At 42.3% G+C, this 15,581-nt stretch overlaps 2 protein-coding genes across 2 annotated transcripts; one reads left to right on the forward strand and one right to left on the reverse strand.

The window, feature by feature from the left end:
* The first annotated feature begins 305 nt into the window (after nt 1-305).
* Nucleotides 306-7,399, forward strand: bcl6ab (BCL6A transcription repressor b). Its single transcript, XM_085254854.1, has 9 exons — nt 306-1,912; nt 3,429-3,600; nt 3,747-3,968; nt 4,059-4,865; nt 4,971-5,098; nt 5,217-5,384; nt 5,468-5,598; nt 5,702-5,839; nt 6,040-7,399. Exons 1-9 carry the CDS (start codon nt 1,882-1,884, stop codon nt 6,181-6,183), a joined length of 1,941 nt encoding a protein of 646 aa, XP_085110980.1. The 5' UTR covers nt 306-1,881; the 3' UTR covers nt 6,184-7,399.
* A 1,995-nt stretch (nt 7,400-9,394) lies between these two features.
* On the reverse strand, nt 9,395-15,544 carry cmpk1 (cytidine/uridine monophosphate kinase 1). Its single transcript, XM_085253454.1, has 6 exons — nt 15,265-15,544; nt 13,927-14,073; nt 13,301-13,453; nt 12,876-12,952; nt 12,513-12,609; nt 9,395-9,906 (listed from the first exon to the last, which is right to left on the reverse strand). The coding sequence occupies exons 1-6, from the start codon at nt 15,406-15,408 to the stop codon at nt 9,865-9,867; spliced, it is 660 nt and encodes a 219-aa protein (XP_085109580.1). The 5' UTR covers nt 15,409-15,544; the 3' UTR covers nt 9,395-9,864.
* Nucleotides 15,545-15,581: the final 37 nt, after the last annotated feature.

Below are 15,581 nucleotides of genomic sequence, written 5' to 3' on the forward strand. Positions count from 1 at the left end.
TTTAATACCTATGCAAACAGAGCAGTGCTGACACTGGACGTACGGTAAAAGTGACTGAAGGTGTGGATAATAAAAGTGGATTATGGCCATTCTGGGAAGCACTATTTCCTAATAGTAAGACGGTCCTTTGTTTGAATCCACCAACTAACCTTCCCTCTCTGTGTGTCTGTGAAGGTTCTCAGTCATCCAGGTCATCGTAGTCAAAGGAGCTTGCAAAGAAAAGCGTCTGGACTTCTTTAAGTTGCTTGAAGACGTTTCACCTCTCATCCGAGAAGCTTCTTCAGTTCTAAGGTCAAATGGTGGAGAGTCCCAGATATAAACCTAGTGGGAGTGACCCCCCACAGAGGGACAAAGGGACCCCCTGATGATATACATGCAAACTCTGTGCAGAGTTTGCATGTATATCCTGTTGTTGCAAGAGAGAGAACCTGTGCGGGTTCTCTCTGTACTTCCTCCCACATGAATGTTAGATTAATTGATGATTTTGAACTGACAGTAATTGTGAATGGCTGTCTGGCTCTATGTTGTAATCGTGTGACAGACTTGTGACCTGTGTAGGGTTGATGGTGTTTTCATTCAAGAAGGAATGAGTACAACTCAAAGTTCATGCACTATGTTATTTATATAATATCCTTCTCCCTACATCCCAGATGAAGTTTAATGCTCGGGGGGGAATGCGATATTTGTTGGTGTGAACAGGTTAGAAAGCAGATTATTGTGTACATATAATCCCGAGCTCTCACTAATAAGTAAACTATCTCCGCACCTAAAGGAGGACAAAAACAATAACAAATATCTGATACAAGGAAGCAGATAATGAGTTGCAGATTGCACTGAGTTAATCGGGGGTGAGCCATTAGTGAAGTGCATGTGCATCTAGGAACATGCCATAAACTTTACCGCAGTCTGTTCATAATTTTCATACCGTGACGTTAATATCTTCAGACTTTCAAAACAGTTCAGGACCTATTCAGGAACTTTGTTGCACAATAATTATCAATTAGTTCAAGATCTGTTGACTCATCGATTAGTCCCCGGGGTGTTCTGAGTGTAAACCAGATTAAAATGCAGCTGCTGATGGTGAGACAGGAAGTGGTTGGAACACAGACGAGTGTATCTCAGCCTTGTGGAGAGTTGAGGGCTGTACACATGCACATGCATCGCTTTAGACAGCCCATGTGTGACACTAAAGTAGGCCTTTATAGTAGGTAGTGTTTGTGCGATTCTTCACACAAAATGTGTGTATGATGTGAGATCGCGTTTTGGTTATGATCGCTAACACATGAACAAATAATCAGTAGAACTTTTCTACTAGATCAAAAGAAAATGCTTCAGTTTGAAGTGATCTTAATCGAGTTTAACCAGCGATGGAAAGGCATTTTTAGGGCAAGCCGAGTGTGAAATGAAACCCACGTGTTAAAAACAACAACAAAACAAACAAGTAAGCCGCTATTAGCGTTTGAATTATTTGGGTGTGAGATGACATCTAAACTCTTCTTAGGCGTATGGGAGGGTTTTAGAGCTACAGCAGGCGCTCATGTTCCCCTCGGTATTTATAACTCGGTCAGCTGACCTTGTACTTGGACTGATCCACTTCGCGGGGGATACGAAGTCAGACGGGAAATAAAAAAACACATTAAAAATTGCGATTTTTGACACGGGCTTTAATAACCCCACAGCTGTGTTTTAATCCCGGCGTTTATTGATCAAATGTCGGTTACTCCCCGCAGTGCTGCGGGCCCACGGCTGAAAGGCCGCCGGCGGCGGAGAGCAGCTCCTCCGCTGCTCGGAGGATGGTACGGCCCTGTGTTGAAATTCCGAGAATTGAGCCGCTCTGTTTCTTAGAACTGGATTCTCAGAACTGGATTCTCAGAACTAGTGATGCACAGAGTTTCGAGGAAACTTCTACAAGGTGACTTTTTTTCCCTTCCTATTTTCTCAGCATTACCCTCAGAAGTGTAGAGAAGTAGCAGATGCTCGTGTGGCTTCCTCGCCTCTATGTCTTTCTTTCTCCTTTAATTTCTGTGCCACTTATTTTCATTATTGCGAAGGTTTTATGGCTCCGTTAGCCAGGAGTGAAGTAAACGATGTGAGCCGTGGTAGCTGTTCAGATGGGATAGTTAGTAAAGACGGTCTTAAACTTTCCTTTTATGTGTTTATTCCAGCTCACGAGGCCTGTTTGTCTTATTGTGTTATTATTTATTATTATTTTAAAAAAGCTGTTTAGTTGATACCACCCTTTCACATGATCGAGGTTACATATCAACCGGGAAACAGTGGCGCAACAGGACCGGTCGGACTAGTTCAGTCAACATCTAGATTTCCTCTGCGTATTTCTTTTGTCGACACTATTTTCACTTGTTTAATTGTGCCCTTCAAACTGAGCCGACTACTTTTTTTGATCTTTGATTCGTAAACCATCAGTTCTAACTCCGCAATCGGTGTTTAAACACAATGAAAACATATTACGAAACTTCGCGACAGCCCTTCGGACATGACAGCTGAGTAGTATTTCCATACTTGACAGGGCTCGCGCTGACCTGCTCGGCTTTAACACACAGCAGCGAGATTACTCAGCCGCCACTCCTTGAAATCACATCCTACGAAATCATGCCGCCTCGGTTTAGTCTGAAACTGCGAAGGTTTAGAAACAACTGTTTGGGTGGGGTGAGGGGGAGTGAATGTTAATGGGTTAAAGGAGATGAATTGCAGTTAAATCGGGGAACAGGAAACCTCTCTGTGCGCGCTGGCAACCTAATCTGAGCAGCCGGGACGGAATGTGCTCAACGTCAAACGCGCTCACGGACTGTGGGCTGCCAGCAGATAGTTTGCTGTGTTTGTCCACACGCTGTGCCGCTGCAGCGGAAAGACGAGACGAGTTAAACACTTGCGACACGGACACACTAAGTCACCGGTTTTACTGTTTTATGTTTGCGCTTTATTTCCCGCGGTCAAGATTTGCTGCCACTTGACAGAAGCTTGTGTTGACATTGACCCAGTGAAGCAGTGCGGCTGTTTTCCATAATATGTTGAAATGCTGATTAGAGGTTGTACTCTGTAATATCACCGTCATATAGGCTCAATTATTGTCAGAGCAGGGCTGTAAAGGTTTAGTGAGCCTCCCTTATTTGCGTTTCTCTTTGCAATGGCGCCTCCTTTTGTCCTAACGTTGTTACTGTTTTGGTTTGAAGTTTGTTTTGAAGCTACGTGGCTCATACTGAACAGCAGCAGCATGTTTTGAACCAATTAAAATTTTCTGTCACTCCAGGTTTTTATTTGTGGAATAATTGAAACGTTCATACCAATAAAATCGTGTAACTGTATTTTCACCTTGTTTGTTTGTTTGTTTTTTCTTCCTACATTCAGCCCACAGTGGGTCAGTTGTAGAGTTTTCCATATTGATCACACCCTTTACAACTTTTGCACAGGTTATGACAGCATGGCCACGACTGCAGACGACTGCATTCAGTTCACACGCCATGCAGGCGACGTCCTGCTCAACTTCAACCGCCTGCGCAGCAGGAACATCCTCACCGATGTGTCCATACAGGTGGACGGACAGCTTTTCCGAGCTCACAAGGCCATCCTGGTGGCTTGCAGGTATACACTGTCAAAAGATCTGACTCGAGTTCACCAACACGAGACTATATATGTAACTACTATGTCATTATTTATAGTGAATAAGTTGGAATTGGGAAATTTGGTTTCGTAGCTCATACCAAACTATCTCTCTTTCTGTTTTACAGTGGCTTCTTTTATTCCGTGTTCATGGATCCTGAGAATGCAAACCTCAGTGCCATCAGCTTAGACCCCAAAGTAGACCCCAAGGCTTTCTCCATCCTTCTAGATTTCATGTACACATCCTGTCTGAACCTTAACGACACTGTGGTCGTGACCACCCTGAATACAGCCATCTACCTCCAGATGGAACACGTGGCCAACACTTGCCACAGATTCATTAAGTCCAGGTAAAAACCTAAAAAATAAATAAAAGAAAATGCCTTGTCTTGGGGGAAAAACTAAAGAGATCTGACTTAGAGATGAATGTGTTTTTACAGGAGCGTGCAGAGTGAAGAGATACAGAGGAACTCATTACATCTGGCTGAAGAAATCTCTGCTTTAAGGCCCGACTATGTAAACAACTGTACACCAAACATGCCCCTTCCTCACGAGTCCAGAGGCTACATGCCCAGTGTTTTCAGGGGGATCAACACGTCTGGCTCCTATCACGTCTATGGTGACGTCTGTATTGCTGCTGAGAAATTAGAAGGTTCTCCGAACATTAGATGCTCACTAGTACCCACCACCAACATGGCTCACAATGAGTCCAATGCCATTATCTCCCACTCACTCCCATCCCATGTCGGTTACCTCCCCAGTATCATCCGCCCGGCAGTAGCTCACAGCAGCTTTCAAGGACCTGTTCCTCCAATGGAGGAAGACAGCATTCAGCACCCACAAACCAACTGTGTAAGAACGTCCCCAGGCTTTAGCAAAGGTGTCATTTGCAGCCCCCAGAGCCCCCTTAGATCTGACTGCCAGCCAAACTCACCCACTGAGTCGAGCAGCAGCAGAAATGCAAGCATGAGCCTCAAGTGGCAATCAGACTGCCCCAAAGATATGAAGGCCCGCAACTGGAAGAAGTACAAGTTCATCGTTATGAACCAGACTTCGGATGGGAATGAAAAGGAGGCTCAAGGAAACAACGCTAATGCTACCGGCGCCATGTCCCCTACACCAAGCCCTGGCAAGAGCAGTGAGGCAGGAGGACACAGCGATGCCCAGGCAGAAGAAGGAGCTGGTGACCATCAAGAAGAAAGTCCCAGGTCTCAGAGTGTGGACAGCACAAGCTGCAGCAGTGTCAGGTAAAAGTGCAGCTCACAGACAGATCTAATGTGAAATCAGCGCTTTATGACGTTAAGGAGCTTAAAGTAACTTCATACTAATGTTGCTCGTCTTCCTCATTGCAGCAACAACAGATGCCCCACATGTGGCTGCGACAGCCCTCAGTGTATGGAAGCAGGCCACCTGTCTCCTGACTCATACAGCAAAGATGACTCCACCAAGCTACACTCGGATTATTCCACCTCCAGCTGTGGTAAGAGGAACGCACAAATATTAAACTGTTAGCTTGTCTTTAAGCTCTAAGAAGCCTTTTGATCTGATTTTGTGTCATTGTTAGTCACATTTTCATTTATTTCTACTTCTTTTTGCAGAAAACAACAGTTACATCTGCAACGGGTGCGACTCAAAGTTCTCAGACGAAGATTCTCTCAAAGAGCACATGGCCCAGGTCCACAGCGACAAGCCATACAAGTGTGACTGCTGCCAGGCTGCCTTCCGCTACAAGGGCAACCTGGCCAGCCATAAGACTGTTCACACAGGTAAGAGTCACTGCAGGCTCTGCCTCATTTTCAGAACTCAAGGAAGGGAGTTGTTGTATTCACCTGCTTTCCTTAACCTCCAGGTGCAAAGCCATACCACTGCAACATCTGCGGAGCTCAGTTTAACCGGCCAGCCAATCTCAAGACTCATACTCGTATCCACTCTGGAGAAAAGCCATACAAGTGCGAAACGTGTGGGTCCCGATTCGTCCAGGTGAGGAGAAGAACCCCCCCCCAAAAAAAAAAAACACCTTCTCATCTTTAGGAAAAATTTCAAGTGTAGCCTCATTATTAACATTAGTCATTTTCTCCCGCAGGTGGCCCACCTTCGTGCACATGTGTTAATTCACACGGGGGAGAAACCGTACCCTTGTGAGATCTGCGGAACGCACTTCCGTCACCTTCAGACACTCAAGAGCCACATGCGCATTCATACAGGAGAGAAGCCTTATCATGTAAGCTTCCTAATCACCCTCCCCTCTTTATCCAACGTGTCTGCTGGCTAAAAACAGAGTAATCCCATCATGCCGGTGATCCATATGCCTGTCAATAGTTATAATTCCTGACTGGTAATCCTCGAAAGAGCTAGCTGATCTGAGCTGTCCATTTATAAACAGGGATTCTAAATAATTCTTTTATTTCTCCTTTACTTTAGTGTGAAAAATGTGACCTCCACTTCAGACACAAGAGTCAGCTGAGGCTTCACCTGCGACAGAAGCACGGGGCCGTCACTAACACCAAGGCTCAGTATCGCAGGTCTCCTGGCAACATCCTTACAGGCCTGGCGAACTCCTGCTGAGCGTGCTGCAGACCTTCATCTCCCCCCCCCCAAAAAAAACCCCCAACTTTTTTCTTTCACCAGCCGGCATGCCGTCAAAAATTCTATTTTTTTTCTAAACACAACCAGGAATTTGTGTTGCCCTTTACGTATTTGTACGTGATGCACATACTTTATGTAAGTTCTTTGTGAATGTTTAACGACAGAATGTACTTTTTTTTTTTATGTGAATTTAAAATTTCTTTTTTGGCAAATCATTCAACACAGTGTCTGAATTGAAGGACAGCTCTCCTTTTCGTACACATTGAGAATCACTGTTACACTTGTGCTTCAGCTGTAGATATGACTTCGCCCGTTAATGTGGTCTTTTGCAGTCTTACGCTGTTATTTGTTTGTTTGCCAAGGCTTGCCTGTAAATAAGATAATATATATATTTTAAGATTGCCATCTGCTGGCAGAGTACGAATATATTTACATTTTTCTTAATGCAGTAAGCTTTACTGACTGTCAGTAACACCAGGAATTGTTGTTTTGTTGTGTCATAGGTTGTGGTACTTATTGCAATAAGCATAGCTCGTCAGTCATTTAAGCAAATGTTTTTATTGTATTGTACAGTTTCCCCTTTTCATTTCTGGTTTAATGTTGTTGTTTTGCACATGCACATGATGCTGTAATTCATATATTTTCTTACTTTTATTCACGTATTTCTACTTAACATGTCAAAAAAGCTTGTTAAAATCAGTTCTCAGCACTTGCATTCTTATTTATATATATTTTTTTATTGTTCTTGGCTGAATTCTTTTGCATTTGGTGCTGCATTGATCCGTTTTTCTCAGCAGGATCATTAAACTTTGATAATCTTTTTACCTTGTGTGTCATAGTTCAATCTGACTAACCAGTTGAATCATTAGTGCCTTACAGTCACACGTTTCTGCTAGCTGCTTTCTCTGACTGCCCATTAAGGCATTTTACTGTCAACAATACGACTGCTGCAGTGAACTGCTTCTGTGATGCATTTCCCGTTTCGCATTTGGTACTTTGCCCTGTTATTATGTGAAAGCATGTCAAGGTACTGTTTTTTTTGAAAGCTTCTGTTCTGTAATGTGTAGCTCTTTAAATGCAGACACCAGGCCTCAAGCTAAAACACTCAGGAATATTAGTAATATGTAAGCAAATGTCTGTAACTACAGATTTTATTACAAACACAAAAATAAAATGTTTATTATATAGCACACAATGCAGCATTTGTTTTCATTATTTTTAAGAAACATGATTCAAGCAATGAGTCATCCCAGCATTTAAAATTCATAACTGAATATTGTAGACATGGGAAATGTAGAGTATATATCAAACCTCATCTCTGGCTCTTACTTAGTCTTTGTTGTCAGCTTATATTTGTTTTAAAAAAAATTAGTGACGGAGGGAATCAGTTCCTATGAAGACCAATAATGCAATGGCTAAATGAAATGCTGAGATATGTATGTACATTTGAAGGTACATATTCTTCTTACTGACAGAGACGCACATGCTTTGATTACTACATCAGTTCAGTAAAAGATAAACAATTAAAAGACAAAGCTCCAGAAATATCACAGGACAAACGCTGCCAGCACCCTTTTCTATGTTTTTACTCAGTTAGTGAAATTCCAAACAATAACACAAACTAGTTTCTTTTTTTCTTTTCTTTTATTTACTTCATCAGCTTTTCTTTATGACATATTAAAACAGACATATTATGAAAATTGCACTTCACCGAGCATATACTGTGATGTTTGGCGCCACCTGCTGGTTTATTAGGATGGAAACGAGGAGCTGTGGCTTGTCTACAAACTACATCCAGTCAGATACATACACTGTTGGACAATGACACTTTTTTAAAAAATGTTTTGCATCTGTTCACTGTCACAAAGGTGGCATATAATTTTAAATAAAAGTGTAGACTTTCATCTTTAATCCAAGGGGTCTAATCAGGAATTACAGCCACATTCAGAGGCTTAAAATTAACTGGAGGTGCAGTTTCCTGGCCGGGTGACGCCAGTTTCATGATTATTCCATGCATTTGGTATCTTTTAATTGAAACTCACAATATGATGAATGTCAAAAAGAAATGTTGATTAAAGTGAACGACGCTGTAATTGGGCGTATTTAACCAAGTCAAGAACACTCTTGAGGAGATGAGTGTATCAGTGTCGAGGTCTACAATCATGAGGAACCTTCACGGATGTAAATACAGAGGGTTTACAGTGAGGCTGAAACTACTGGTTACACTCAAGAACAAGAAAGCCAGATTAGACTTTTCCAGAAAACATCAGAGAATCTTTGGACAGATGAAACCAAGATTAACTTGTACCAGAATGATGGGAAGAGAGACGTGTGGAGAAGGGGAGAAACGGCTCATCTGATCTGAAGCTCACCTCATTATATGTGGAGGCAGTATTGTGACATGCGGATGAATGGCTGCCAGTGGAACCGGCTCACTAGTGTTTATGATGATGTGACTGCTGATAGAAGCAGCAGGATGAAAAACAAAGTGTTCAGGGCTATACTCTCTGCGCAGATTCAGACAAATATTGTATAGACAACACTATTGTGTGAGCTGCCAGGGACCATTTTGGTTAATTCTTTCAAACTCACCAGGCAGCGTTTGAAATGGATGATGACTCAGAAGCATTCTGCCAAAGTAACTCAAAGAGTTTCTTAAGGTAAAGAAATCAGATATTCTTCAATGGTCAAGTCAGTCACCTGATTTTCAACCCAGCAGATGATGTTTAAGGACAAACTCGCAATCAAGCAGTAACTGAAGGCAGCTGCAGCAAAGGCCTTGGAGAGGGTCTCAAGGGGAAAACATATTTATCCATTTGTTCTACAGTATTTTCATCCAAGTACTAAAAACAATTCTTGTATTTAAAACTATGTGCTTTACTTTGGACCCGGCATTTCAGTCACATATTGATTGGTTTTAAAATCCACTGCGGTGTCGACAGAGGTAACACAAAAGAGACGGCACTTTTAAAAGAACTTACAAACGTACACAGCGCATACTTAACTTCACCTAATCTTCATTTTCACTATCACTAATCCCAGCTCGCATAGGCGTGATGACGCGCATTCTGGAATAATAATGTGGGCATTCATCGCCAAATTGAAGCTTATCACAGGAACATGTAGCAGATACTGACACACGGCACAAAAGCGAGTGTTCATGCTGTAGTGCTGTCCAGTAAACATGAGATGGATGTTGTATTCATTTTATTTGGATGGCAGAGAGGCTATATGTGGTTCAGTACAGACTTAACTCCTTCCTTGTCATCAGATCAAACATTTTTTATCAAGAGCGAGATAGCTTCTATCAATGCCCCTGAAAACATTTGTCATACGTACAGTTTTTCTTAGACTTCCAGTGCTGCGAGTGCCTTTGACAAAAGAAGTGTGTCTCTAAGCTGAGGCCTCAGACTATGAGGAAAGACTACACTGTGAGCTCTTCTGAATAATAACTAGTTCATCACAGGTAGCCGCTTGCCATTGCTACCTCCACATTCATACACATTTTACATCCTCACAAATAAACAGTACAGCGTTTACAAAGTCAAAATTAACCAAATGTAAAAAGTCATATGAATGAACATATAAACTTATTATAGTGTAAATGCAGTTGATAAAAAGAAATATAAAAGATAAATGAATGTTGGCAGTTGGCGAAACTCAACCCTCTTTGTCTAGGATGGCTTTCACATCAGCGAACACCTGGAATAGACAAAAAGCAACGTGTTAGAAAGCCTGAACTACTGGAAGAGCTGCAGGTGAAGCTTATCTCGCCGTCCGTGGCTATGTATTACTGTTCTTAAATGACAGGTGCAACAAAAACTCAATAAAAACTGGAAATCCAGTAAAGGTCGCCTCTTTGACATGCCTGAGCGGCTGTTCCGAATACTTCAATCAATCTTTATTTATAAAGCACTTTTCATACAGAAATGCAGCACAAAGTGCTTTACATGGTTAAAAGCAGCCCACCCCATCCCGCCCTCCATTTCACTCCCCACACTCTCATTAACATAAGCGGTCATGGATACACGCCCCCCCCCCCACACACACACATTTACACTCGAAAAGTAAAATTGGGCAAAATTAGGCTGGGCACACATGAGCCAGGTGAGGAAACACTATAACAGGGAGCCGTCTGCACCGGGAGCTGGTCACAGACCGCAGCCTCCAGGCTGGGCACACAGCAGGAGGGAGGCAAAGAAGCCCCCCAGCCAGGCTGAGAAGAGCCACAGCAGCCACGGTCGATCACAACCCCGGTGCAGAGAGCCCCCTCCGAGGAAACACTGGAGATATGACCTAATAATAGTATATACAGAATAAAAAGATAAAATACAATAAATATTATGTAGAACCTAATTTAATAATATAAATAGATTAACAGGATAACATAGAATAAATAAATGCTAAGTAAAAGCTAAATTAAAAAGGTGGGTCTTGAGCCTGTTCTTAAAAACATGTACGTTCTCTGCGGCCCTGAGCTCCTCCGGCAGGCTGTTCCACAGACGAGGACCATACCACTGAAAAGCTGCCTCTCCGTGAGTATGTGTCCTGACTTTAGGGACAATCAAAAGGCCAGTACCAGAGGACCTCAGGGTCCGCGAGGGTTCGTATGGTAAAAGCAGATCTGAGAGATAAGAAGGCCCGAGACCATTAAGACATTTAAAAACCAATAAAAGAACTTTAAAATCGATCCTGAAACACACGGGGAGCCAATGGAGCGATTCTAAAACCGGTGTAATGTGGGCCCGCCCTCTGGTCTTCGTCAGCACACGAGCTGCAGAGTTTTGTAAAAGTTGTAAAGGTGGAATATTCTTTTTGGGGAGACCAGAGAGCAGGGCATTACAGTAATCAATGCGACTGGTAATAAAAGCATGCATCAGCATCTCCATGTTGGCCCGAGAGAGAATAGGCGGGACTCTGGCTATATTCTTTAGATGATAAAATCCAATTTTAGTTACATGTTTAATATGTGGGATAAAACCAAGCTCAGAGTCGGAAATAACACCCAGGTTTTTCACTTGTAGTGAAGGACATAGTGAAAATGCCTGTAATTTAGACTCTCTGAGCCTCAGGACCGACGATTAAAACTTCAGTTTTGTCCTGGTTAAGCTGTAAAAAGTTTTCTGCCATCCAAGATTTTATATCTAGAATACAGTTAAAAAGGGCATCCATTGGTCTGGTGTCATCAGGAGACACGTAGATGTACAACATCAGCGTAACTGTGGAAGTTCACTCCATGCCTTCTGATGACACCGCCAAGAGGGAGCATATACAAATTAAAAAGTACAGGGCCTAAAACCGACCCTTGGGGCACACCACAAGTCATTTTATGGGCACTTTTGTGTCTGCGATGAGTGCTGGATGTCCGTCAAGTGTGTCCGAGTGGCAGATAAAAGTGGATGATGTCACATGGGTAACAAATCTTTGGATGCAGTAAATGACAGACATGCCAGGTAAACCCAGGACAGGTGGCCAGTCTGTCAAAGGGCTAATGTATATTCAAATAATTCTAAAAAAAATTTAGTTATTAAAAAAAAACCCTAAAATGTCTTAAACTCTCTGATTAGTGTGACTCAGATTTGGGTTTGTAGCATGAGAAATAACAAATAACTTGCTCCAGCACTTTTTTCTTCTTCCACTTTTAAAAGTGGAAAAAGGTCATTTTGTGCGCATGGACACGGGTACACCAAAACACTGTTTGGAAATTTGTGCGTGCGTGAAAAAAGTGTAAGATTTGTGTCTAGGGAAATGAATTAGTAGACTAAAGGTCATGACTATTTCATGAACTGCTGTGAGACGGTGTTAAATGTTTACGACAGGAGAATAGAAAACGCTGGGATGAAAGATTCCTCCTCTGAAAAGTTGAGTGAGAAGTGATGAGATAAGCTCTCATCACCAGCGATGATTTTCTCTGGGAAACTTTGGGCCCAATGTGAAACTGCAGAAGAGGCCTTATCTAAAAATAGTGATGCAGAGGTGCACAAGGAAATGAGCCTGAAAGGGAGATTGGTGGATTTACTGAACATCACAACCACCATATGATGGCAGCCTTGGCACGAAAACCTGTCAAAATACCTGTTTGCCCAAACTACCAGTTCCCCCCGACAATCCCAACAGCATTCGATCTAAAATGTGAAAAATTACAACTTGAAAACATCCTGGGTGCATGATGGGGGACTGAATCTACAAGTAGCATTCTTCACATAATCTCTCTCATATATCAGGGCTTGTTTGCCTTAACTGGCCTTAACTGGCCTCTATGGGAGGCATTCCTGAATGTTTTCCTGCAGCTGACGCTGTTTACTCACCTCATCCACTGAGCGAGAAGCATCTATAGTGTGCACCTTGCCTTGTTTCTCATACAGATCAATGATTGGTCGTGTAGACTGCAGGTAGGTTTGGATTCTGCAATGAAGAAAAATATGGCATGTTATCGGGGTCAGATGACACAAGGGACTCCAAGCAGACATAAATTAGGTCAAAAACATTTGTGCAGGTATCCACCAGTAAGTTAAATGGGGCAGACAAATCTATAGTGATCAGACATGCATGTTTTTCCTATAGAGGGGAAAAAACGAACACAGGAAATGGACGACTCAGTGGTATATTATTAAATTAAAACAGATTAAAGGTCTGACTCCAGATATTAGTTCCTCAGTAGAGAACTGCACCTTTTCTCCAGGCTCTCCCTGTTGTCATCTGTTCGCCCACTGCTCTTTCCTCTTTCTAGACATCTGTTGATGCAAACCTGCAGACAGAAGAGTCAAAATCAGTGCAAAATAACTCGCAAAACATCAGCTCAGCACAGCAGAACCACATTTCCACCAAAAGTACTTTTAAGAACTTTTAATTCCAGGATGTTTTTTCCCCACTGAAATCTAAAAACTTAAGATGATTTGCCAGATGTAAGAACATGCTCTTTTTACACTTTAGTTTTGTGGGTGACTACACAACAATTTGACATCACTCTACTTCAGCAGGTGGTAGCAATACAGAAGATGAGAATGAAGCAAATAAATGTTAAATGATTTCTCTGTATCCTCATTTAAACAGCAATCCCTGCTGTGAAATGGACAATAAAAGGTCCATGACTTACCTCATTGCTGCAGTCAAAGAAAAGCACAAATTTAACATCAGCTTTTCCATCCATGACACTATTCCACCCCTGAAGGTTGTCCTCGTTTCGGGGGAAACCATCGATGAGAAACCGGAACTTATTCTCGTTTTCCTTCATCGTCGCTTCCATGGCCTAACAAAACGGGAAGAACAAACAGGAAATATTTTGCATTTGAGATTTTTTTTTTGCATCTGTAACAGTTCATATCATGATGCTGACATACTTAAAATTAAAATTAGTCTCTCAGTGCAGCAAACAGACCACAGTCATCCAAGAAAGTGATTCTGAAACACTACCAGTAAACTCTAGCAGAAGGTATCTAACATACAACTACAATACATTTTTGTCTCTTTAGTTTAGAAAAACAAAGCAGTATAACCTGAATGATAAACAGAAAGAAATCATTCACATTACATTCAAATGACTAAAATGTCAGAATCAAAGTCGGGGTTTTGGAGAAAAATTTAAATATTAAAAGTTAAAACTCAGTTTTGTAGAATTTTTTTTGTTTGAACAAATAGTGTAAAAGTGTAGTTGAAAACAGGTCTGACCTGCAGGATCTCTTTCCAGGCGAACCAGATTTACAACCTGTATTGAATACACACCTTCCTGAGTAAGTTGATGGTGATCTCCACTGGGACGATTTTGCCCTCTTTGATGTAGTTGGCAATGAGCTGTCCAAACTCTGACTCTTCTCTGGCTCGCTCTTCCCTGAGTAAATCCCCAGCTGACAAATGGGTGTAGCCATAACTCTAAGAAACACACAAATTTCTAAATTGAATCAAGTAACAGTGATGAGAATCGAAAACTATTTTCCAGGTGTGTACATTTCTGTGAACACTGCGACAGCCTTTACAGACAGCATAAATCTTTCTAACTCGCAGGCTGAGCAGAAAAAAAGAGTCAGTCCTGAATGAAAGGAGCCTCTATGCCTCTAGCTGCCACAAGGCCCGATCGCTGCACTTGAAGCATGGCAGCCAACACCCAGTAACATCCGTGAACAAGGGTAGCTATAAAGTCTCTCTCTCAAAGAAGCTGTGTCTGCCAAACACACATCAAAGAATCCACGGCGGCCCCCAGTAGAGCTGCAGCTTCAGGAGCTTCAGACAAACATCAAAGCAGCAGCCTCATTACGAGTCCTGGCTTTGCTTTGCTGACTTTCAGGATGATCTGATGAAATAAATAAAATAACTTTTTGTTCTGGCCCGACTGAACAAATAAATTATGGGTTAAAGAAAACTTCCAGTAATATACAACAGCCTCTTTCCCCCAATACTTTGATTCTTTTAAAAAATGTTTTCTTACTACATTCCTGACAACAGATATTACTGACATGTGTTGACGTGTGCCTTGCCTTATCAGCAGGATGGGGTGATTAGTTCCTTGTCCAATACCTGTCTATGTCTATGTCATTATTTGTTTCTGATCGTTCAAAGTCAAGGCTAGTGTGGCCAAGTGCACTCCAGACTCGCACTGACATTACATAACCCCATCTGCACAGATAGGATGACAGCACTGAAGAAAAGTCAATACACTATCTCCTGTTTGTTCTACGTAAACAGGTATTATTTAGCCCATTCATCCAGTCGCAGGACTCCACAAATACCTTATTCTTTGCTGCTCTCACTCAATTGTGAAGAATTATTGTCATCGAGTCTTCTTGAAGAAATAAATATATTAAAATATAGCTCCTGCTTCTCTTTCGGCACTTAATCTGGATATCCTGTGAGGTGAACAAGCTAGCTGCCTGGCTAACGCACAGGTTCGTTTTAGAGGACAACCGGAAGTGACAGAAAACTGGGATACTATCCTATAATAAAAGATCCTACTGAAGTCGCAACAATAAAAAAAAAGAGGCATATCCCCCTGAACCACATTTGCACCACGTCATTCACAACCCTGCTCGATGAAGAGGGCCGTTTTCATTGCCCTTTCTCTCATACCTCCACGATTTTGGAGCACTGAGTTCCTTTGCCGGCGCCAGGCCCGCCCAGCACGAATACAACCTGCGGCTTCATCACCAGCGACACCCGGTACAGCAAACTCGGGACCTTCTGCGACAAGTTACCGAACAAACGGCCGATCATAAACTAGCGCCACCGGCTGCGGGTACGACCCGGCGACGTATGGATATATAATGATAGTATTAATAAGCCGAGCTGGCCGGTGTATGCGTGTCAGTGAGAGTTGATGTCAAACGACACTACTTCCGCTATCGAGCAAATCCACCAATGGCGTCCCACTCTAGCGTGACGCATGC

The sequence above is a fragment of the Mchenga conophoros genome, linkage group LG18 (genome assembly GCF_057382185.1).
Source record: "Mchenga conophoros isolate Kocher_MC1m ecotype Shallow Benthic linkage group LG18, M_conophoros_male_GT1.1, whole genome shotgun sequence".
Classification (NCBI taxonomy): Eukaryota; Metazoa; Chordata; class Actinopteri; order Cichliformes; family Cichlidae; genus Mchenga; species Mchenga conophoros.